This window comes from Clarias gariepinus, chromosome 26 (genome assembly GCF_024256425.1).
Source record: "Clarias gariepinus isolate MV-2021 ecotype Netherlands chromosome 26, CGAR_prim_01v2, whole genome shotgun sequence".
Lineage (NCBI taxonomy): Eukaryota > Metazoa > Chordata > Actinopteri > Siluriformes > Clariidae > Clarias > Clarias gariepinus.
In genome coordinates, this window is record NC_071125.1 from 21,033,669 (window position 1) to 21,056,776 (window position 23,108).

A 23,108-nucleotide genomic window follows, 5' to 3' on the forward strand; every position below is an offset into this window, starting at 1 on the left:
AGGATACGTGTTGGTGGACAACGTTAAATCGAGAAAAAGGATTTACTGCGTAAAAATGCTAAAAATGAAAAATTGTTGCAGGGCAGCTTCCATGACATCAGTAACTAAAATCAGTGCTATTGTTCCTACAGCAGTATTGTTGCAGCAACATTTTAGTATATTGAATTATTTATTGTTGCGATACTTATAACATTTAAAAATTATTAATCCTACTGTAATAGTGTTATCCCTAATACTATTCTGACTACAGATACTTGGGCAGATCGTAACTTGGATAATATTTGCGAGACAACGCATGACAGGCCGACCTTTAATAGGAAAATAACCCATAGCTGCCTGATGTGAAGTGGATTCGGCCGATTGTTCGCTATACAAATCCTTGTAAAGGTGTTACAATAAATACATGTAACCCTATCATTTCAGTCACACCCTGACCTATTAACAGAGCTGCTGTTATACTGTAGATAATAAAACTACACCTCCTGACCCTGATGCAGTTCTGCTAGAAAAGAAATGTAAAACTGGTGACGTGGTAATTATTAGTCATTATTATGTGACGATGTATTGTAAAGTCTAATCTACTGTACGCCCAGCTCTACACTCTGATATCTGCATCAGTAGGCCAGCTTTAAGATAGTGTTTGGGTGAGGATTGAGATTAACAATCACTGCTTGCATCATACACACTGGATATACATTAAGCAGTTAATGCAGCAAACCAGACGACGTGTCTGAGGAACTGAACAAAAATAGAAGTTGTTCTGCTTTTTTTTTTTTGTTATCTAAGAGCAAAGGCCGTCTGAGTCACCGACTGAACCAGTGGCAATGTGCATTATCAACACAACATAATCTCAGTCCCTGATTTATCACCCCATAAAGATTTTTTTTTATATCTAAGAATTAAAACAACAAGGTTGTGTAACGAAGATTTCCAAAGCATGGCTTAGAATGTGAGAGTGAAGGTACAGTAAAGGTACAATAATACTAAATACTGAAGGCATCTTAGCTGATCCTTACACTATACAGTAGGTGTTAAATATGAGTATAATGTGGCGGCACAGCAATACAGTAACACAAACCTGCAAATCAACACAAACCTGCAGATTGTATGAATATGGAATTAGAAATATCACAGAATCTGCCTCCTGCTGCTCTTTTTTGTTTGTTTGTTTTTGGGTTTGTTCATTTATTTATTTAATTATAAAAACAAATGTATAGATTTTTAAATGGTTTTACGAAACTGGGAATTTCCCAGAAGCATCAAAGCACAAAGATCATCATCAAATTGTGTAAAGCATCACATTGAACACTGCGAAGCATTTCATGCATAAATTATTTATACACACATATTCAGTTTCTTTAAATTTCCTCAGTTGTTTTTTTTTGTTTTGTTAAAATTGCACGATATATAGTATACTGTAACTTTTTGAATTAATTCTGTCTAAGTATCAAATCTTAAAATAAATAAATAAAAGTAAAAAAATCTGCATGCTTAAGTAAATAAGTAAATAAATTAATTAATATTCCAAGGGCCACAATGTCCAAAATCATTTGACGATAATCTTTAATATAGAACGCAAAAGACAATTTAAAAATATATATTTTATTTTTCAACAAGTAAAACTTACTTTTGCATGATGCAAAGAGGAAAAACAAAGTTTTAAGTATTATTTGTTATGGAAATGTAGCACTTTTTTAAATGTACATTTATTTATTTATTTATTTATTATTGGAAATCAGTTAATATTGTGAATGTAAAATAATTTAAGGAGTGATTTACAGTAACGCCATCATGGGATTTAAAAATACTTCACATCTTATATTTCAGATTTTTGCTCCTATTCTACTTAAAAAAAAAAAAAAAAAAAACCTCAAACACATTTAATCTTGCTACTTTTGTCTGTTAATTTTAGTAATATAATCCAATTTCTTAAATTCTTTTAACTTTATCTTATTAAGATCCCATTAAAATTCCTCCGTCCAATTAAATCTCCACAGTTTCCATCGATGACATCGAGTCGATCCGTAGTGGCCGGCTTACCGAAGGCCTGCAGAAGTACACAGACCCCATGTGGGAGGATCGCTGCTTCTCCATCATCTTCAAAGGCAAACGCAAGAACCTCGACCTGGTAGCGGAAAAAGGAGAGGACGCTCAGATGTGGGTGATGGGGTTGCAGAAGGTCATCGACAACATGGAGAACCTCAGTTCACAACAGAAAAGTGAACAGTATCCTTTAAGAGAGATCGATTCATAATACTGTACAGAAAATCCTGACAATTAGAAGCCCTGAAAAGGTGTAGGATTATTATTATTATTACTCCATGAATTGTCATGCAGAATCTTTAAACTTCTGTCTAAAATTGGCCTTAAATCAGAGTCAAAGCTGGATCATCAGTTGTATGAAGAAGGCGGACAAAAACGGTGACAACATGATGACCCTGAAGGAGGTGAAGAGCTTCCTGAAACAGATCAACGTCGAGATGGATGACACGTACGCTGCCGAATTGTTCGCGGTACGAAGCATTTGTTATTTTTAGCCTTTAAACATCTACAGTATGAACTGCTTATCTAGGCTGTGTTTTTAGTATTAACTGGTCTGTTAGCTGTCTAAATAATATTTTATTTGATATGGTTGACAGATTGTTGTACAGGTTTGATTCCCAGCCAGGTTCGATTCCCGTCTCTGTGTGCATGAAGTTTCCCCTAGTGTGTGAGCATGTGTACTGTATGTGTGTGTGCCTTGCAATGAATTGGCACCCTGTCCAGGGTGTACCCCGCCTCATGCCCTAAGTCTCCTGAGAGAGGCTCCAGGCCCCCGCAACCCTGCATATAGGATTAAGCATTATAGATGATGAGTAAGTGAGAGTGAGTGTGTCCCAAGGATGACTTTTGTCATAAACATGCATCTTGGCATGACTGCAGCACGCAGTACACAGACATGGATGCAGAGACACAGACAGACGATCTCAGTTACAAACCCTTAATACAGACACGATATATAAAAGGACTTCCTGCTGATTCACCTAGTGCAAAGTAAACACTCTGTGTACTTTGTAATCAGTTGTATTCCAAGCTGTGGTTTACATGAGAGGCGTTTAAGTCAGACTGCAGTGATCTTCACGGGATCAACAAATAACCTGTCGCCAACCTGCGCTAACGAGAGAGGTATCTGTCCGTAGGAACCATACCCACAATCATTCACAAACACCATTTACACATTACAGGAACTCAGCTGAGAGTTATTGCCACATACAATGCTGACCTCGCTTCAAACCATTTCCACATGTTTGGGGTATTAAAGGGGTTCCTAGGAGGCCAGCGTTTTTAGATGTGAAGTAGGCAGTCTGATGAAATCTTTCGACATTGATGGTATCCAAGCACTAGATAAGTGCATTAGTGTAGCAGGGGATAACAAAGAGAAATAAAGGGAGTTTATACAGTAACTACAGTATAACTAGGTCATTATAAGGTTAAAATAAAGATTTGGAGCGGAGTCTTTTCCTATTTAATATGTTCATAATCAATTTAAAACACAGAGTGGCATCACTGCTGTAAAACTTTCTTTAAGGTCAGGAAAAGCTTTCCCGTCGCTGGTTTCTGTGACTCAGAGTGGAAGAAGCCCACGTGTAACATAAGCCCTCCGCACGAATTCCAGTCCTAAACATGACCAAACTCGTCACTCTCGCAATCCGATTGTAAAATAAAGAACACCTCGACTTAAACCTTTGTTGATGCAACAAACCGTACAGGTCAAGCACAGCGACCGAACACGGCGTGTAATTAGAGAAAGGGAAGAACTGGATGAGCTGCCCTCTTTGTGTAAGGCTCGGTCTCGTTAAACAAAGAACACAACAAGCAATTTCGGGAGTGAGTCAGCTGAGGTGTGGCTTCAGTTTGGGCTCGGCATGTGACTGAAACTTATTTTCGTATAAAGCAACCCTGAAAAATGTAATCCCTATCTAAAAACTATTTTTATCCTTGTTGTTATAGTGCATGTCATCTGTGTGGAAATCAGTCTAAGATCAAAACCTTAGTTTAGAGTAGATTAGTACATTTGTAGTGCTTGATGAACACCCTGGTATGAGCACATGATGGACCAGCCACGCCCACACACTACTTGCACGACACATCACAAATAATGCAGCTCACCTGGTTTTATCTCTACATCGAGAACATTGCAGCAGTCGTTTGTTTGTCATGTCCAAGTGCAAGCGATGCATTCTGGGACAGCGTTTTCGGCACTAATTCTACACTGAAATCTTCCTTCATCTAAACACATCACAGATATTTACATCTAAACACAGCTTTAAGGTGCTCATTAATGTCAAAAACGTACCTGCCCTTTCAAACATAAACTACCAGTTCCTTTTATTCTATTGTCATGTTGTAATCTTTTTTTTTTAATAGAAATGTGACACATCAAATTCAAACACTCTGGAGGGAGAAGAGATTAAGAAATTCTATGACCTGCTAACAGAGCGTCCTGAAATCAACACGATCTACAGGACGTACGCTCAAACCGGTGGTCAGATGAGTGTAGGAGATCTGCACAATTTCCTTCAGAGGGAGCAACTGGAAAATGTGTCAAATGAGGATGTGAAGAAGCTTATAGACAAACACGAGCCAGATCTTACAGGTAACAGCCTAAACACAGCTGCCAGGGCATTCTTCTGTATTTACAGTATATTATCAGACATAACATTATCATTTTGACCAGTTGATTAATCTCACTTAGAAGAGAGTGGGATATAACAGCCAGCATTTTGAGAAATTAATATTTTCAATTCAATTTGTATTAACAATTAACATGTCGCAAAGCAGCTTTACACAATCAAAAGAATTATTTAAGTTTCTCATATGAGATGTGAACGTGTATGAATCAAAATGATAAGACTGTACCTGATGGAGCCAAGGACGACGGTGACAGTGGCCAGGAAAAACTCTAGGGCTGCAACTAACGATTATTGTAATAATCGATTCATCTGTCGATGACTCCACAGGGAACCCATCCTCATTTGGGTGAAACGGATAGCAGGAATTGATCTGCATCATACTGTGTGAGACTGGAAGTTCAGTATACTGTAACAGGAGATGTGTTAAAGTTAAAATGGAGTCCAGTTCGTTATTGGAGGCTCAGGTGGACTGTAGGAAACTTCAGTCCAGAACTATCGAGCAGCTCAAGTCCTCAGATCCTCCTCATTTTGCCCCTGAAGTTGGTGTGTTGAAAAAGTGGGCAAGTGTAAAGCTTTTAGTGACTTTAACAAGGGCCCCATTGTGACGGCTAGATGACAGTTTGTAATCTAGGATAAACATTTTTTTATTTTAGATTTTTTTTATTTTAGACAGGACAGTTTAAATAACCACTGACAATTTTTTTTTTTATTTATCACACGGAAATGTTCATTTAGCGTTTTTACGTTCGCTGTGCAAAAAAAAAGCAAAACATTAGATTTAGCAGCCTGACCCTTTTTTCTTTTAATGATGTAAAGTCCCGACCTCAATTTCCCCCGCACCTCGTCTTACATCTTCACTTTTATTTTTTTGATTGTCTTTGACTTGTCACGTTATGTAACCTTATCAAAGAACTAAAATATGAAAATAAATATTCCCAAATATTTAATATAGGCTATAGGGAATGGCACGCAACATACATGGATTTCTTTATAAAATTTTGTTATAAATAAAGTGACAATTTCTTTACCCGCCCCAACCCGACCCGCGGGGTCCGCGGGTTACTAGACGACCCGCGCATCACTACTGTACACCCTATCATGGAAGCAGTGTTTCTCAAAAATGATCTGAGAAACACAACAATGAGTTTGCGTTGTTGACTCGACTCCCAAATTCTTTAGATCTCAATACATTCAGAGTTCTAGTGAAGTCCATGCCTCAATGAGTCAGGGCTGTTTTGGTGGCACAAAAGGGAACCTACTCAATATAAGGTTATAAGGTTGGTCATAATGGTCAAAATGTTATGGCTGATGGTGGATTGATGTGTGTGTGTGTGTGTGTGTGTGTGTGTGAATGCATTGTATGATTTGCATTGTTTTCACACAAATCCAGCCAAGAAGAATGAACGCATGACTAAAGATGGCTTCCTGATGTACCTGAACGCCAGGGAAGCTTTGATCCTCAACCCCGCCCACATTAACATTTACCAGGATATGACGCAACCACTCAATCATTACTTCATCTCCTCATCTCATAACACCTACCTGATGGAAGACCAGCTCAAAGGGCCAAGCAGTACTGAGGCCTACATCAAGTAAGATCTCACATCTTCTCACTCGCTAAGGACTAATAAAGGCTTTATATAATGAATAATAAAAAATCTATATTTTTCGAATCAATCTGGAACTTGCACATTATAGGAACTCTGTTGAGAGTTATTGCCACATTCCACGTACAGTCATGACCTCACTCCAAGCTATTTCCACATGTTTGGGTTTAGCATTAAAGCAGTTCCTGGGCAGTCCAATCACGGCTCCGGCGTGCTGAAATCTACAGTATGAAATACAAAATCCTTTAACCTTGATGGTATCCAAGCACCAGTGAAACAGGGGATTATATACACTTAATTATTTAATTATTTATCCATGAAAAGTAGAGTGTGTCTGCTAGTCCATGTGATTGAGTTGTTACCATAGAAACAATATTCATTTAGTAGTTTAGTACTGCAGAAGTGCTGTGAGCACTGATATTATAGAAAATCAATAACCACCCAGGCAGATGAATAGCTGAACAATATGCCGGGGTGTTAAGACTTGTCAAATGAGTCACCTTGTCAGACCCATGATAGGTTTTGAAACACAACATCTATTGCATAAGCCAGGGTTGAGTGCAGGTCACTTGCACGAACAGTCAAATTTAATGCTGAAACACAACAACTTAAAAATGACGAGTCGTAAAAGCGTCTCATTGCAAAATCTGTTGCACATAAGCCAAAGACAAGGACGTGTTTAGAGGTTTTATATTCCTATCAGACTCCACTCCAGTTCCACTTCTTTTTTAACAAGAACTCTTCATTCTTTCTAGAAATGAAGAAAATGAAACAGAAAAAAGGTTGAATTTAGGCAAGATTCTCCAAAATATTAAAGAAGGTAGAAAAATGTACAAAGACAAGATGTGAAGAAGAGTGATAAACGATGACGTCGAGGAGATTCTATTTGGAAAAAGAAATGAACAATATTTTCATTTTAATTGAAGCAACTACAAACCGCAGTCACCGCGACACGGGACCTGCTTGCTGAAAAGTGAATGAAATGGATTAAGGAATGTTAATTAACATTTAGTATGTCACTGCGTTGTTCTTTTATTTTACTTTTTAGTCATGTTTAGTTATTTAGATGCATCTCCAGTGTGCACGTACAAAAAAGTAATAGTAATAATGAAGAAAAAAAAAATGAAGAAAAAAATCCTTAATGTGACCTCATATAAGACGTTCTCCCTCTCCTGTCATGTTGCCGAGTTCTGCTGTTCTCTGGAGGGGCGTGGCTCAGCAGTAGCTCTTTTACATAAGAAGGAGTAAAATAAATGCAGTTTGAGATGTAAACAATGCATTTCCCAGAGTTTTGAGCCCTGTGTTGATTATTTGAAGTAATAGTAAAATACAGGACCTTTAAGCTATCGTCAGGATGTTCACATGACCAAAGAAATTATGTTTTCTTTCATCCAACTTTTTAGAATTTAATTTTGACTGAAAGCCCAATTTGTGCTACTGGGCATCATGTCAGTCCTGGAAAATCAGCTCTTTACTGATCCCTTAATTAGATACAGTAGATCAGGTTTGTTTGTAGCAAGGAAAAGCTGAAAGTGTATTTGCCAGGCTTGTTGTAGTACTTGTAGACGTAGTAGTTGTGACTGTTTTCCCGTGGACGTCTTTTAGAGCGCTGTTAAAGAGCTGCCGCTGCGTGGAGCTGGACTGTTGGGACGGACCAGACGGAAAGCCGATCATCTATCACGGACACACCCTGACATCCAAGGTGCTTTTTGAGGACGTCATCAAGGCCATCAAGAATTACGCTTTTAAAGTAAGTGAAGACACACACACTGTCTATCTACCAGCCTACTACTGTATATAGAGCAGGTCTGATTCTCAGATTCAGTCTGTAGTCGGCCAGAATCCAACAGGAAAACAAGTCACAGTATGGAGCTGTGGCGTCATCAGGCTGGGTATAATGAGTGGATAGACAAAAAAACCACACGAAAAAAACTTGAGAGATTGGCCATGAAAATTATAAGACTTTAACAAAAAAAATATATATATATATATATTTTTTAATTATGGTTATTTTAAAAGTTTTATCTGTTGTATTAATCTGGCCGACACATAACTACTAATAAAACTTTACATGTTTTTAGCCACAAGTTAAACTCAGTATATGAATGAACTTGAGTTCTTACATGATAATAACTCTTTGCACTATTATTAAACCTAACTTTCGAATCCTCTTTGAAAATCCCATTCATCGCAGTCTGCAGTCTCCCACTGTGCTCGGAGATGACACATTGTAACCAATGTACAGAGATGGATGAAGAAGTTTAAATAAGGGGAACCACGCAGTGCGAGACTTATCAACTGCAACAAAGGGGATTTTCAAAGATGACTGGACAGTTGTACAAACAATTGTGCGAATGCATTGCTTTTGATGGAGGCTGCACAGCGAATTAAAAAAGGAAATTTAAGTAAATAAAAATGAGAATAATTAAAAGTAAGTACAAATAAAATAAAAAATTCATTTATTCCTAAATCGTTTTGATGAAAAACATTTACAGTATGCGTTCATAATGTTAAGGTATCAGAGTTATATGTTACTACAGTAGGTGAAGCACTTATCGTTGACACAAAAAGAGTTTGTAGAAATAGTTAAAAGGTTAAGTTTTACTTCTTTCATCATCAGCCAAATTCTGTTCGGTAACCAGAGAGTGAATCAGAGACGAGAAATCAAAAAAAAAGAAGCTTTGTCTTAAACCAACTCCAGCGTATTAAAATTCACTTATACTGTACCACTTCAGTGCTGTTACATCAACGGTAAAAATATGAATTAATCCCAGTATAATTATTCAGTTTATCTTTTCTAATTAATATCTATTGGTACAGGTGTTTGTTTACATTGAGCAAGTAGCGCATTAGTAGCTTATTTTAAAGTAACTTAACATAACTGTTCAAACATCGCTTTTACTCAACATTTTCATTTCCCTCATGGTGCAGGTAGTGCAAGTACTGCAAAATCAAAGTTTTATCAAATTCTGTCCAGCCAGTTATGTATAATAAAATGATGTTGTAATAGATATTTTATAGTGATTATGTAGTCAGGGGCAGTCCGTGCCGGGGCGCATTTATTTTAGCGCATAACACTGGGCTCTCGGTTCGGGTATTTTACTTTTATTTTTGCTCTCACAGCCGTATTTAATCTCATAGTGGCGCTTCAAATTACTGCTTTCGTCACAGTTTTGGAATATATGAAACAAACTGCTTTTAAACTTCCAGCCAGAAGAATAAACACATTGATCTGTCTATTAATTTTTGAAGGTTCGGTCTACTTCCCTTTCTTTTTTTTTTGGAGTAAGCCTTGTTCCGTCGTGCTTTCGTTTCTGTTTCTTGCGGATTTGGGGGTATCTTTCCGGGGCATTACCGTCATTTCTGTTTCTTCAACATACCCGACGATATTATTGAAAGAGCAAGTTCTGACCAATGTATAGACAAATCCTTTCTTTTATTTACTGTGTATAGATCAGCCACAGTGACATCAGTAAGCAGTTACCAATCTTCAAAAAGATACACAAGAGTATTCAATCAAAGGTGTTTAATGTCTTTTTTTCTCCTGGCAGACGTCTGAGTATCCAGTAATCCTGTCTCTGGAGACGCACTGCTCAGTAAAGCAGCAGAAAGATATGGCTGAACACCTGAAGACAATCCTGGGTGATGCTCTTCTCACACGTCCTCTGGGGACAGAAGTTCCCACCCGCTTGCCCTCACCTGAGGTCAGCGATATTTAATTACACTCTCGCACTGATGTTAGAAAACCGCTGTTTATGCAAAAAGTGCAACTACTCAGAGAAACAGGGCCGTGCTGGACACAAGCTGTAGTGTAACTCTTTGTATATAAGTTTTATTCCATAACGGGATATTTAAGTTAAACAGGGAAAGAGAATAAAATCTTCTAAAAGCTGAGAATGTGTCCTCTACACATTCTCAGCTTTTAGAAGATTTTATTCGATGAATCCAGAGATATTACTGGTTAATTTTATTTCTATCCCAGGACTGTTAATTGGTTTTCTACATTAGGACCTCTGACATTAGCTCAGGCTGCAAGGCGAACAGTTTATACTCATTTAAAATAGTTTTTAGTTACTCAATTTATAATATTCCCGAGTATTGTTGTAGAATGTAGAAAATAGATTACTAAACAAAAATAACATGAACAAAGTAATTTAAATATATGTATCATATAAATGTTTTTATAATTGTAAATAAAATAGTATATATATACTGTATATATTTTATATTATTTGCTTCTGCTTTACATTACGTTTTGTAGTAAAAATAGTATATTTAAACAGTGTATTTATTAGTTACTGCTGACTGTTTTTTTTTTTTTTGCATGTTTTACTTCATGTACATGCGTTCTATTATAGAGATAACAGCTACATGCTTTTTTTCTCATTTCTCCTCATCTCTTATTTTTTACAACTGTGACTTAAATGATCTTAGGAATTAATAAAAAATGTAATGTATTTATTTATGAGAAAATTCAGGACATTATCCCCCACGTACAGTATTTAACCATAAATGAATAAAAGAGTATGTCATAATTCTTTTTTAAATCTAAATTGTAATTGTTTATTTATTGCTGTTGTTTAGAGGAAGTAAACACATGCTGTTATAGTAAAAATGATCGACTTTTGCTCCAGTAACAATTCTTGTTCAAAGCTGATGTGTCTCTGATTATCTTTCCTACTGTATACCCGTACGCTCTGAATATTCCTTTAGAGTCCAGCGGAATTTATTGCATTATCATGGAAGAAAAACAAGAAAGCAGAGAAACAACCATGTTGTTTTTCTGCAATAAAATTGCTGCGTGTGTGAGATTGCTCACAGCTTGGGAGCACATGCCTGGTTTTATGAACTTGTGTATTTTCAGCCTTAATTTCTGTAAATTCAGTGCAGACACAATGCACAAGGTTTACTTTTCCTAAATCTCTATTATTCAGTAAGATCTGTAAAAGTAGACATTAAATAAGTCTTATTATAAATCTTTACTATATGATTGTTTGTTCAGTTTCAGTATTTGGGTTGTGGTTAGTACTGTACTGCTTCACACGGCAAACCTTTCCTGTCCCGGACTTCCTACTGTCCTCATATGGCTTCCTCATTATATTTCCGAACTTCCTGTTTCTTTAAAATTCTTAATTTGTATCATAAACCTCAGTGGAAACATTAATGCTTAAACCAGTATAAACAGGAAAAAACAGCTCCATATTTGGCGATATTGTGGTAGTTCTAAAAGATTAATATTATTTTTTTTTATGTCAAACTAGTTTATGTAGAAAAACGCCAGCTTGTGGTGATTGGTCTTTTCAGTTTGTGTATTCCCTGAGGTTACAGGCTTGGATAGAGTTTGGGTCGCTCTAATACATGCCATGAGTTATACTTATCTCTCTCTCTCTCTCTTTCTTGTGTAGTAAAACTTCAGAGGGACTTTCTGGGCCAGAGTGAGTTCTGTTAGTTGGAAGTAGTCCTGCATTCTTCCTAATTTCCCTCAGGGGTTAGGGTGGGATTGGAATGCTCTTGCAGAAGAAAAATAAAACGAGGTTGCATGAAAGCACGCAGGCTTGAGGAGGAGCTTAGAGTCATCTATCACCCCATCATTTAATTCAGTACCTTTAAAGATGAGAACAGAGGTTTTGTAGTGCTGAACTGGAAGTATCCTGTGTAACCACACACATACACACACACACCTGAGCTTTAATTACTGGATGTGATTTACCATATACAGTACAAATAATACCCAATAAAACTTTGCAGTAAATCCAAGATTCAGTATTTGCCTTTACTGACCCACACAAAACTGTATCACACATACATCTGTTTGTATTGTAAAATGTGTGTCTGTACAGTACTGTGCAAAAGACTTGAGCCCCCTATTATTTCTTCTATTTTAATTTACATTCGATTATAAGATATAGGTTAAAACTAAAGATACAAACCAACAGGTTTACTGCAAAAAGCCGCCTAAAGTTATTTTATTAAATGTGTATGTAACAACCCCAGCAGCGACCTCATTTCCCCTCTCGTCCGTTCCATCCACTCAGCATTCAGCATCACCTGTGTACTAATCACCATCCTGATCATCTCTCATCATCTGCACCTGTTTCTCCCTGGTCTTAAGTTGGATGTTTTTTTCCATGCTTGAATGATTCATAGGTTACTGTATGGCTCTAAGCAATGCATTATGGGAATTCATCAGAGCTCTGGATATTCTCAAGTCTGCTTTCAGGCATCACTTATTATGAAGTAATAGTGTATAAGGATTCTGTAGTGTGTGCAAATAATAGCCTGGAAAAGAAAACTTTATTAATATGAATGAAATGTTTTTGCCGGCAGGAATTAAAGAGAAAGATCCTGATCAAAGGCAAACGCCTTAACAAGCTGGACGCAGCGTTTAACAACAACAACACGGAGGACGTGGGCACCGTATCTGAAGAAGACGAAGCCGCCGAAGCCAAACCGGAAGGAGAACAGGACGCCAAACCAAAGGATCCTAAGGTGCGTCTCCTACATTCTGTCACAGTTTAAGGAACGGCGACAGATCAGTTATGCGTGTAAAGAAGCTGAGCTTTCCCAGGTTATAAGATGTAACAGGCCCGTAGCCAGCCTAGTGCAAGGGGGGGGGGTTCTTTTTTTAAAAAAGTGGACCTTTTTTCTCAGTATTTTGTATTTGAGTATTTACTTATTTTGTATTTCATTTTGAGGATTAAATACTGCATTTTAGTGTCATGTGCTGGATTAGCTTGTCTGCTGGTATCATAATGTGCATGCTTTTGATGCACCAAAAATATTTGCTACAATGTTGTTAAATTGCTTATCAAGATCACGTGCGCCTTTTTTCACTTTAAAAACACACCCACACACACACACACACACACACACACACACACTCAGTGTTTAAAAGTTTAAAAACCACACTAACAACAGAATACATTTAAGGAATTTTTACTGGAATATTATTAAACTACAAATTCAACTTCTCTTATCAACATGCTTTCTAATTTCTTTGTCTTTGCCTCTTCACTTTATTGAACTTATATAAAATATATTTAATATTCAACGAATTGTTATTTATTTAGTCTATTAATTAGGCGAAATATAATAAAATATGTTAAATTCAACCTTTAAAATCCCAGTCATATAGCATAATTTAATCTTTATTGGCATGTCGAGCATTTACAGTAGGCTATCATTTACATTCAGAATGTAAAGAGATTAAAATGAGGGGAAAAATCGAATATAAACAAATATAAAAAAAATTCCCAATAATTATCTAATAATAATAATATACAAATATTACGGGGGAAAGACGATCAGTTAATGTACTTACAAGACTGTGGGATGGATAAAAATTATTTTTTGTGGGCTTATTTTATTTTATGTTTTATGTAACAATTATTTATGATAAACTTCATTCGAATGCTGTCTATACCGCGTATAGACACTAGAGAGCATCGCCTATGGTTAATAGAATAATTTAATAAATTTACTAATTTAATAGAATAATTGATTAATTCAAAATAAAATGTTAATAAATCCCAATATTATGCATGGTCAAGCAGGTTTGTTTACGCATTGAACTTGTCGTTCTTTCTTTTCTTTTTTTTTTTTGATGGATTAACGTTATTTAACATAATAAATTCACAGATCCATCAGATAGGCTACTGTCTGTTAATGTTTATTTAAGATGTTACAGACTTGTCATAGCCATTCAGACTGCTCACGAAAAGGCACAAGAGAACTATTCTGTGTGTGATGTGGGGTTGACGATTAGCTACCACTTAACTAGCGTTAGCAATTTGATCTTGAGCTAGTAACAGACTTACTCTGTTTGGCAGTCTTTTTGAACATATGTTCAATATTCTGCGATAATGACGCTGCTGCCTGCTTTCTCTTCTGTCTCTCCTGCTCTTTTCGACCCATATTATACACCGCTGGATCCCGCCTCACAGATTTAAAAAACGTCAGTTGCTGCGCAGACTTGTATCATGTCGCGTTTTTTTTTTTTTTTTTTTTTTTTGTAAATTGTCTTGTAATAAAGTGTTATTTTAAATAATGCCCAACAATTTTAATCTGTCTTAAAAACATTTTTTTTTAAATAATAATAATAATAATAATAACAAAAAATTCTGGACCTTTGGCAGTGGGGGGTGGGTCGTTCGAACCACCCGAACCCCCCCTGGCTACGGGCCTGTGTAATCACTATCCCTATGCTTCCTTCTATTTCATTTCAATTGCAAACCACGACTGTGCATCTGTGCTTATCTTGTTTATTATATATATAGTTCTATACAAATAGTTTGTTGCTTGTTATTTCTTTAGAAAAAAAAGATCAATCTTGCTAAAGAGCTGTCTGACCTGGTGATCTACTGCAAGAGTGTCCATTTTACCAGCTTCGAGCATTCACGTGAGAAACAGGCCTGCTATGAGATGTCCTCCTTCAAGGAAAGCAAAGCCAAGAATCTGGCAGAAACGTCAGGTAGTTCGGGTTGATGTACTGTACAGTATATAAACCAGGATGCATCATTTTCAGTTTTAAGCATGTTTTCCATCTATAACTTTTAACTCCACCCTGAATCCACATCAGACATGTCATGGAAGCATCACTTGATGCCTCCACTCTAGACACGTCTGTGTGGATTTTATTCTGTTTTGGTAACTTCAGTATTGCTTTAACTTTTACGTAGGTGAGTTCTTTGGCATTTTTATTTTGTTTAAAGAGAAATATGAATCTTTCAATTAGGCAAACACTGCATGACTAAAATTTTAAATCATACTTAATTAAACTTACAAGAAATTATTATATTTTGAGTCGTTCATTGCCTGAGACCAAATGTTTTGGCTGAAATAGATGATGAAGACGCTACATTCACTTTACAGCATGTCAGTCCGATGGCTGCGGCGTACTGAAGAAACGTTCTACCTTGATGGTGTCCAAGCAGTAGAGACACACTGGGATAGGTGCATTAGTGTATCAGGGGATTATATAGAGAAATAAAGGGTTTTTATTACTAAAAGTGATAAATAAGCTACTGAGTTTATTAGAACTGTGTTCTACACAATGAGTCCCTGTTTGACGTGAATGGCCCTCATAATCGAGCATACCCGTTACTGATTACTTCATGTTTTCATGGATAAAATTTTCCTCGTTTATAATATCGCTATAAGAGGAGATGAGATTAAAAACCTAAAGAAGAGGAAAGTTAACTCTGATTTATGATTTTGTTTTCACATGTTGATGTAAACATGTTGGCACTACAAATCCACAACCATTTTAAGAAAACTCCATATTTTACCTCATGTATTTGTACATATGTACATTAGTGCCTTGTTTGCATATTTTTATTCTAGTGAAAATAATAAAAGAAAAGAATTACATTGATCTGTTTCGTTCTGATTTACTGTAGTAAATTTCTGTAAGTGAAAATTTGATCAGATATAAAAAGAACACTTTGATGTTGCTTGCGGATCATCACCAACACATCGATCCATTGTTTAAAGTGCTATGATTTAATTCCCTGAACAGTCTGCTTGTTTTTTTTTTTTTTGCATTTTAGCAACCGGATTTATCCACCACAACATGGAGAAGCTGAGCAGAATTTACCCTGCGGGCTCCCGGACAGACTCGTCCAACTACAATCCTGTGACGATGTGGAACGCCGGCTGCCAAATCGGTGACATTTTACTGCATTTGATTCATCTTCCTTTATCAGACTTGTACACAGTACACAGTACACAGTGTCTCTCTGCTCACTGGTGTGTGTTTGGTGTTTAAATTTTGCTATAATGCTAACAGAAAATGATAGATAGCAATTTAGCGTTGTGCATGCTACAGTAAATCATCGCACTCGCCTTGCTCAGAGGACTTTGTTAGGACTCTGTGCATAAGCAACTATTTTATATATAATGCATATATATTTTAATAGAATGCATTTTAATGAGGCAACCTGTGCGCTGAGAATGAAAGTGGGTTATATTCAGTATTGATCTATGACTATTTTAACTCTGTGACGTCCTTTTTGCAAGTATAAAAGAGTCAAAAATCACTAAAGCAAATGTTCCCAAACCATTTAGGAAAATAAGCTAAAGGAGACATTATGAATTTTCTGTGAGCTCAAACCTCAAGTAAATTTTTTAAAAAGATTTATAATATAGGTTTTCTATTATAAAAGTCCACAAAGTATGTGGACACCCAGTCATCACACTACATGGTCCTTCCACTGACTCATCAGTCTATTTGAAAGTATTGTATTGCAATAGGAAGCTAATCTTGCAGTAAAGTTGTTCACGAGCTCAGGATTGAGAATAGTTTTTTACTGGGTGCCACGTTTCCAGGTCAAGCTGTTCATCAAAAGAGAAATTTGTCTAATATTTATTGCGGATTTACTTGTACAATTCAAGAGACTAAAATAACATCCAGCCTATTCATTTAAATATGACACGCCTGAATATGTTATCACTTAAAATCAGTCTTGTATATTACTTTGCAAAATATATTGAATTCTGACTTTTTCGCACAAGCTCTTTTGTAAGTTACAAAGCGATTCTTGTGCGTGCAAGTTATGTGAACAAGTTAACTATCTGATGTTTAAAGGCGTGCCAGGCATTTGCATGAAATCCATGGGGGTACGCTGCGTTCCATTAACACTTGGTCGATTTTTAAAGTGTAATTGGAACATGAAGGTCTTTATCGCTTCATCTGATCACTTAATTTGCTTTGCGGGAAGAAGTCGAGCACCAGGTTTTAACAAGAAATTAACTTGTTCCAACAAAATAATAGCTTGTGCGCACAGTAATAAATAATCGCAAATGATTTTAGCTCCCAATACTTGTTCGCATCATTTGCATGATACTGCAGCTGAGTCCCAACTCAAACACCAGACATGCACTTGGTGTAAAGAAGACGATGGTTAAATCAACTTTATAGTAATTATGTTAGCATACAATAGCTCTTATGTATACAGATTAGCAGAGTGTAGATAGATACAGTGGTGTGAAAAACTATTTGCCCCCTTCCTGATTTCTTATTCTTTTGCATGTTTGTCACACAAAATGTTTCTGATCATCAAACACATTTAACTATTAGTCAAAGATAACACAAGTAAACATAAAATGCAGTTTTTAAATGATGTTTTTTATTATTTAGGGAGAAAAAAAATCCAAACCTACATGGCCCTGTGTGAAAAAGTTGAGGGTTTTCTAGCATGAACCGCCTTTTTAAGGTCATGCCACAACATCTCAATAGGATTCAGGTCAGGACTTTGACTAGGCCACTCCAAAGTCTTCATTTTGTTTTTCTTTAGCCATTCAGAGGTGGATTTGCTGGTGCGTTTTGGGTCATTGTCCTGCTGCAGCACCCAAGATCGCTTCAGCTTGAGTTGACAAACAGATAGCCGGACATTCTCCTTCAGGATTTTTTGGTAGACAGTAGAATTCATGGTTCCATCTATCACAGCAAGCCTTCCAGGTCCTGAAGCAGCAAAACAACCTCAGACCATCACACTACCACCACCATATTTTACTGTTGGTATGATGTTCTTTTTCTGAAATGCTGTGTTACTTTTACGCCAGATGTAACGGGACACGCACCTTCCAAAAAGTTCAACTTTTGTCACTTTTGTCTCGTCGGTCCACAAGGTATTTTTCCAAAAGTCTTGACAATCATTGAGATGTTTTTTAGCAAGATTGAGACGAGCCTTAATGTTCTTTTTGCTTAAAAGTGGTTTGCGCCTTGGAAATCTGCAATGCAGGCCGTTTTTGCCCAGTCTCTTTCTTATGGTGGTGTCGTGAACACTGACCTTAATTGAGGCAAGTGAGGCCTGCAGTTCTTTAGATGTTGTCCTGGGGTCTTTTGTGGACTCTCGGATGAGTTGTCTCTGCGCTCTTGGGGTAATTTTGGTCGGCCGGCCACTCCTGGGAAGGTTCACCACTGTTCCATGTTTTTGCCATTTGTGGATAATGGCTCTCACTGTGGTTCGCTGGAGTCCCAAAGCTTTAGAAATGGCTTTATAACCTTTACCAGACTGATAGATCTCAATTACTTTTGTTCTCATTTGTTCCTGAATTTCTTTGGATCTTGGCATAATGTCTAGCTTTTGAGGTGCTTTTGGTCTACTTCTCTGTGTCAGGTAGCTCCTATTTAAGTGATTTCTTGATTGAAACAGGTGTGGCAGTAATCAGGCCTGGGAGTGACTACAGAAATTTAACTCAGTTGTACTTACTGTACAGTAAAAGTATTACTTTTCTTTCTTTTTCTTACTTATTTAATTAAATACAAACCTACATACTTTTCTTTCTTTCTCACATACATATTTTTTATTTACTTTATTGATTGATTGATTGATTGATTAATCCCAAAGAAAATTCCATATACTGTGTATTTAATATCTAAATATTTTGCCTGTTCATGCAGTGGCTCTGAACTTCCAAACTGGTGGCAAAGAAATGGATTTGAACCAAGGACGATTCCTGCCTAACGGAAAGACCGGCTACGTCCTGAAGCCTGAGTTCATGAGAAAACCGGACACTAAATTTGACCCCATCAGCCTCACACAAGGAAGCTGGTTAAAGACCAAAGACCTGCATGTCATGGTCTGTATCAATTACATAATGAATATATATTTTTAAAAACTATGTACGGTTTTTACTGTACATTTTATTATGCTATTTTTCTTATGTACTGTCTATTTTGTCCAGCAGGTGGTGCTGTTTATTAGTAAAATCTTAATATGGTTTCAGGCTTGTAGATCTTTTCCATATTTTATCGCAACCAGTAAGAGAAATGAAGGGGTTCACAGGCTTTTTTTTTTTTTTTTTTTTTTTGGCTTCGTAAATTTCTGGCATAGTATTATTTAAGTTCAAAGGGGTGTGTATACATTTGCACTTGCTGGTATTTTACTTAATAAAGCAAATGTCTTTTTTTTTATCAATTTCTCAAAAAATCTTTCACTGTAGCCACATGGCTGTATGACTAACACAGAAAGCATCGCTCATGACCAGTCTTAAATTGGGAACGTGTGAGAATTGTGAACCCTGTACTGTTTCCTCTCAGGTCATCTCAGCACAGCAACTTCCCAAACTGAACATAGATAAAGCCAACTCCATAGTGGACCCCTTTGTCAAGGTGGACGTCTTCGGCGTGCCAGGGGACCGGAAAAGCGCACAGACGCCCTACATCAATAATAATGGCAAGCATGATTAGCAAATCTACACTGAGATAGATTTTATACTGTATTGCATATGTCGCTTTCAGACGTTTAACTTTCTGCGTCATGTTTTCTGTCTTCAGGCTTCAATCCGATGTGGAATGAAAACTTCAAGTTCACCGTTCAGGTGCCGGATTTGGCCTTAGTGCGCTTCCTGGTGATGGATCATGATACTGCGTCACAGAATGACTTCATTGGGCAGTACACGCTACCTTTAACCAGCATGCAGAACGGTAAGCTCATAGTCACTTCTTCTTAGTTTGGAAACTTCTTATGGTTATGACTTTTTTTATTAAATTTTCCACCATGAGTTTTTAAATATTTTATGGCTATTAATTGGTCCGAGGTAAACACTTAACTCTATAAACGATTACAAAGTTTAATTGATATTTTACCTGGCATGGTGGCTTAATGGCTTAATGTCGCCTTGCACTTTCAGTTGATTGGGTTTGATGACCAACCAGGTTCGATTCCCGTCTCTGTGTGCATGGAGTTAGCATGTTCTCGCCGTGCTTAGTGGGTTTCCTTCGGGTACTCTGGTTTCCTCCCACAGTCCAAAGACATGGAGATCAGGCTAATTGGCGTTTCCAAATTGCCCGTTTTGTGTGTGAGCCCGGCGATGTCCAGAGTGTCCCTGCCATGTGCCCAAAGTCTTCTGGGGTAGGCTCCAGGCCCCCTGCGACTCTGTTTGGAATTAATGAATAAATTAAAAAAATGCATTCTTTTTGTTTAAAAAAGCTAAGTTAAGAAAAAATTTTAAATAGTTAAAAAAAAAACAATTATGTTGCACATCACTTGGAATACTTATTAATAAAATCTAGGTATATATTTACTTTTATTATTTTATTTTAAGCTCACTTTACTGTTTAAGGGTTAAGGTTTTGCATCTTTTCATGCTTTTTTTTTTTTTTAAATGACCATGTACAGTAATTAGCTCCACCAACACCACCTTTAATCAGCTGAATAGCTTTAAACGTTTCAGCAGATAGAGTGAGTTGGGTTGCATGATAGCAGAGAGCCCTAACAATGCTCCTGTAAATATTTTTGATTATAGCGCGAGTTCAATGTGGAATGTAACTCACAAACGCCTTTCAATTTCCACAGGATACCGCCACATTCCTCTGCTTACAAAAAGCGGCGACATCATGCCTTCAGCGAAACTCTTTGTCCACATCATGGTTAAGGACTCCTGAAGAAGATCGAACAGTCTCCAAGCACTCACCTGTTCCACGAGAATCAGAGCCGCTCCTGCAGAACAAGGAAGACGTCCATGTGCGTGATGACATTCCGACCTGAATGAGATCAAGCGATAGTTCAATGTATGTATAAAATGTGGAGTAAAGGGTCACTTTTTATTTTCAATTATTTTATTTTTTTTATTCTGTACACTGTACTTTTTTCCCTCCTAGATACACATATACAAATGTAAAGATTTATTATGAAAATCCTCCAACTGACTGTGTGTGTCCGGTTCATGTGCAATTGTTTTTTAAATGTTATTTTGAGTAAAAATTTGATTTTAATATAACTTTTATATGTTTTTTTAAGGGGAAACACGTCACAGACCTGTCTATAAATGTTTATTTCTTTAAACAGAATAAATACAGAACACAGGAACATGAATTATTTGCAGGTATATTCATAAACATGATGAATTAAAAGAACGAATTTGACACAGACAATTTAAATTCTTTTTTTTTCAATAATTATTTTTAGTGCAAGAATTATTTCCTTTTTAAGTAAAACTCTAAATTATGTATGTTTGCTCTGTTAATTATGGGGTCTTTAGTTTACATGTAAATTATCTTGAAATCCTGTTTTCATATATATATATATATATATATGAAATATATATATATTCATTTATGATTTATTACATTTATCAGGGGCCAAATGATGTTCTTGTGCAATGGTTATTATGAGTTAGCACTCTGAGAGGTCTGAGAATTTTATAATCATGTTATCATTATGTTATAAACATGTTATCATGTTACTGTGCATTGTTGAACTGTAATATAGTACTTGTTTCGCTGCGTGACTTTTTAAAATATTCTTTTTTTTTCTGCTAAATGAGATGATAACTCAGTCTAAATTTTAATCTTCTCAGTTCACTGGAATAAAACCAAACCAAGTCAGGTTGATCAACACTAATGAAACATACTTCACTACCCTTTGACAAAAGTTAATAAAATGTAAAAAGGATCTTGTGCACAGTGGTTTTTGTTCCTTAATCTTTAACCAAATTGTCATTATCTTAAATAGTTTGTAAGCATGAAGTCTTTCCCTGAGTTCTAACATATATTTACCATCAATAAATCACCTATTATCTTTGCCTTTAAAGTTTAACAATATTAATATCTACTATAGTTTTTAAGATATGATTTTACTTAATCAGGGAAAGACTTTGAACTCACCCTTTATACAGTAAAAACGCAAGTTGTGTTTCCGAAGGGTCAAATTATTGCCCTTCATTAGGCAAATAAAACAGATTTAAAATGACTTTTACTGGGTGGAGACCTGTCCAACACATGATCAAACCCTCAAACTTTGTGGAAGAAATGTGTTTGGAGGAAGAATCCTAAACGATTCCTGATCACTTAGGCAGTAGAAATCAGAGCTACAGTATGTTTAATCGTTAAAGTCACTTGTGCGTCCCTAAGAAAACCACTTGTTAGTGAGACTAATTATTAAAAAAGCTTTTAATTAGCTGGGAAGCATAAAGACAATGAAAAATGGAAAAAAAGCAACAATGGAAAAACGTCATATGGTCTGATGAGTCCAGGTTTGTTGAAATCGCATTTTACTACTGCTGTAGTTGTACAACCATATGTGACAAAGACAGTTAATTGAATGTTAATATCAATATTGATTGACCCTAATCCAGAGCAATTGAAGCACATAAAAGTGCATAGTGTCCACTGTACAAGCCTCTGGAGGCTGGGTTATAATCTGGTGTTGCTTCAGCTGCTCAGGTCCAGGCTTAGCAACGTTATGTGGCAATACAGTAAGCCCCTGACTTACAACCGAGTTCCGTTCCGGGAGCATGTTCGTAAGTCCGATTTGTTCTTAAGTCTGACAAATACAGTCTTATGCATAAGTTTAGGCATAAATTTTGGGCACCCTAAGAGTTTCAGAGTCTCAGATTCTTTTTACAAGGTTTCAGACCTTAATCAGCTCGTTAGATCTGATCCATGCAAGTCATCTTGGAGCCATCTAAACAAAACACATGCACTGAAACATGGAACTGTATCATTTGAGCCTTTCCATTCTGGGGAGGATTATAAGAGTAAAATAAAAATCTACATAAACATTAGTAATGAAACTTTTTAATCTAACAGTACTGTAGTTTTGTATGACTATGCACCAGTCTCTCTCTCTCTCTCTCTCTCTCTCTCTCTCTCTCTCTCACACACACACACACACACACAAATCATCAAATTACTATTATGGCATTTAAAAATCTCTTTTTGACCCTATTGGACCCGAGCATATAGGTGAAGCTAAAAAGTCTAATGAAAATAAAATTACACAAATTTCGAAAAAGAACGCGTCTTTTATAATCATTAAAGCTGTCAGTCATTTCGAAATCTCCCTGAATCCTTTGATTTTCATCGTGTCTCTGTTAAGAGGAT

At 36.5% G+C, this 23,108-nt stretch overlaps 1 protein-coding gene across 2 annotated transcripts in view; it reads left to right on the forward strand.

Annotated features, from left to right (window-relative positions):
- plcd1a (phospholipase C, delta 1a) overlaps positions 1-20,978 on the forward strand; it is a 34,193-nt gene extending 13,215 nt beyond the window's left edge. For both annotated transcript variants that reach the window (XM_053487928.1, XM_053487927.1), the window contains exons 3-15: positions 1,998-2,226; positions 2,384-2,513; positions 4,408-4,636; positions 6,064-6,265; positions 7,886-8,030; positions 9,832-9,984; positions 12,608-12,769; positions 14,594-14,750; positions 15,829-15,945; positions 18,684-18,862; positions 19,323-19,458; positions 19,560-19,709; positions 20,581-20,978. In XM_053487928.1, coding sequence (XP_053343903.1) covers positions 1,998-2,226; positions 2,384-2,513; positions 4,408-4,636; positions 6,064-6,265; positions 7,886-8,030; positions 9,832-9,984; positions 12,608-12,769; positions 14,594-14,750; positions 15,829-15,945; positions 18,684-18,862; positions 19,323-19,458; positions 19,560-19,709; positions 20,581-20,669 — 2,078 coding nt within the window. In that variant the 3' untranslated portion in view covers positions 20,670-20,978. The remainder of the gene's footprint in view (positions 1-1,997; positions 2,227-2,383; positions 2,514-4,407; positions 4,637-6,063; positions 6,266-7,885; positions 8,031-9,831; positions 9,985-12,607; positions 12,770-14,593; positions 14,751-15,828; positions 15,946-18,683; positions 18,863-19,322; positions 19,459-19,559; positions 19,710-20,580) is intronic.
- The last annotated feature ends 2,130 nt before the right edge of the window (positions 20,979-23,108 follow it).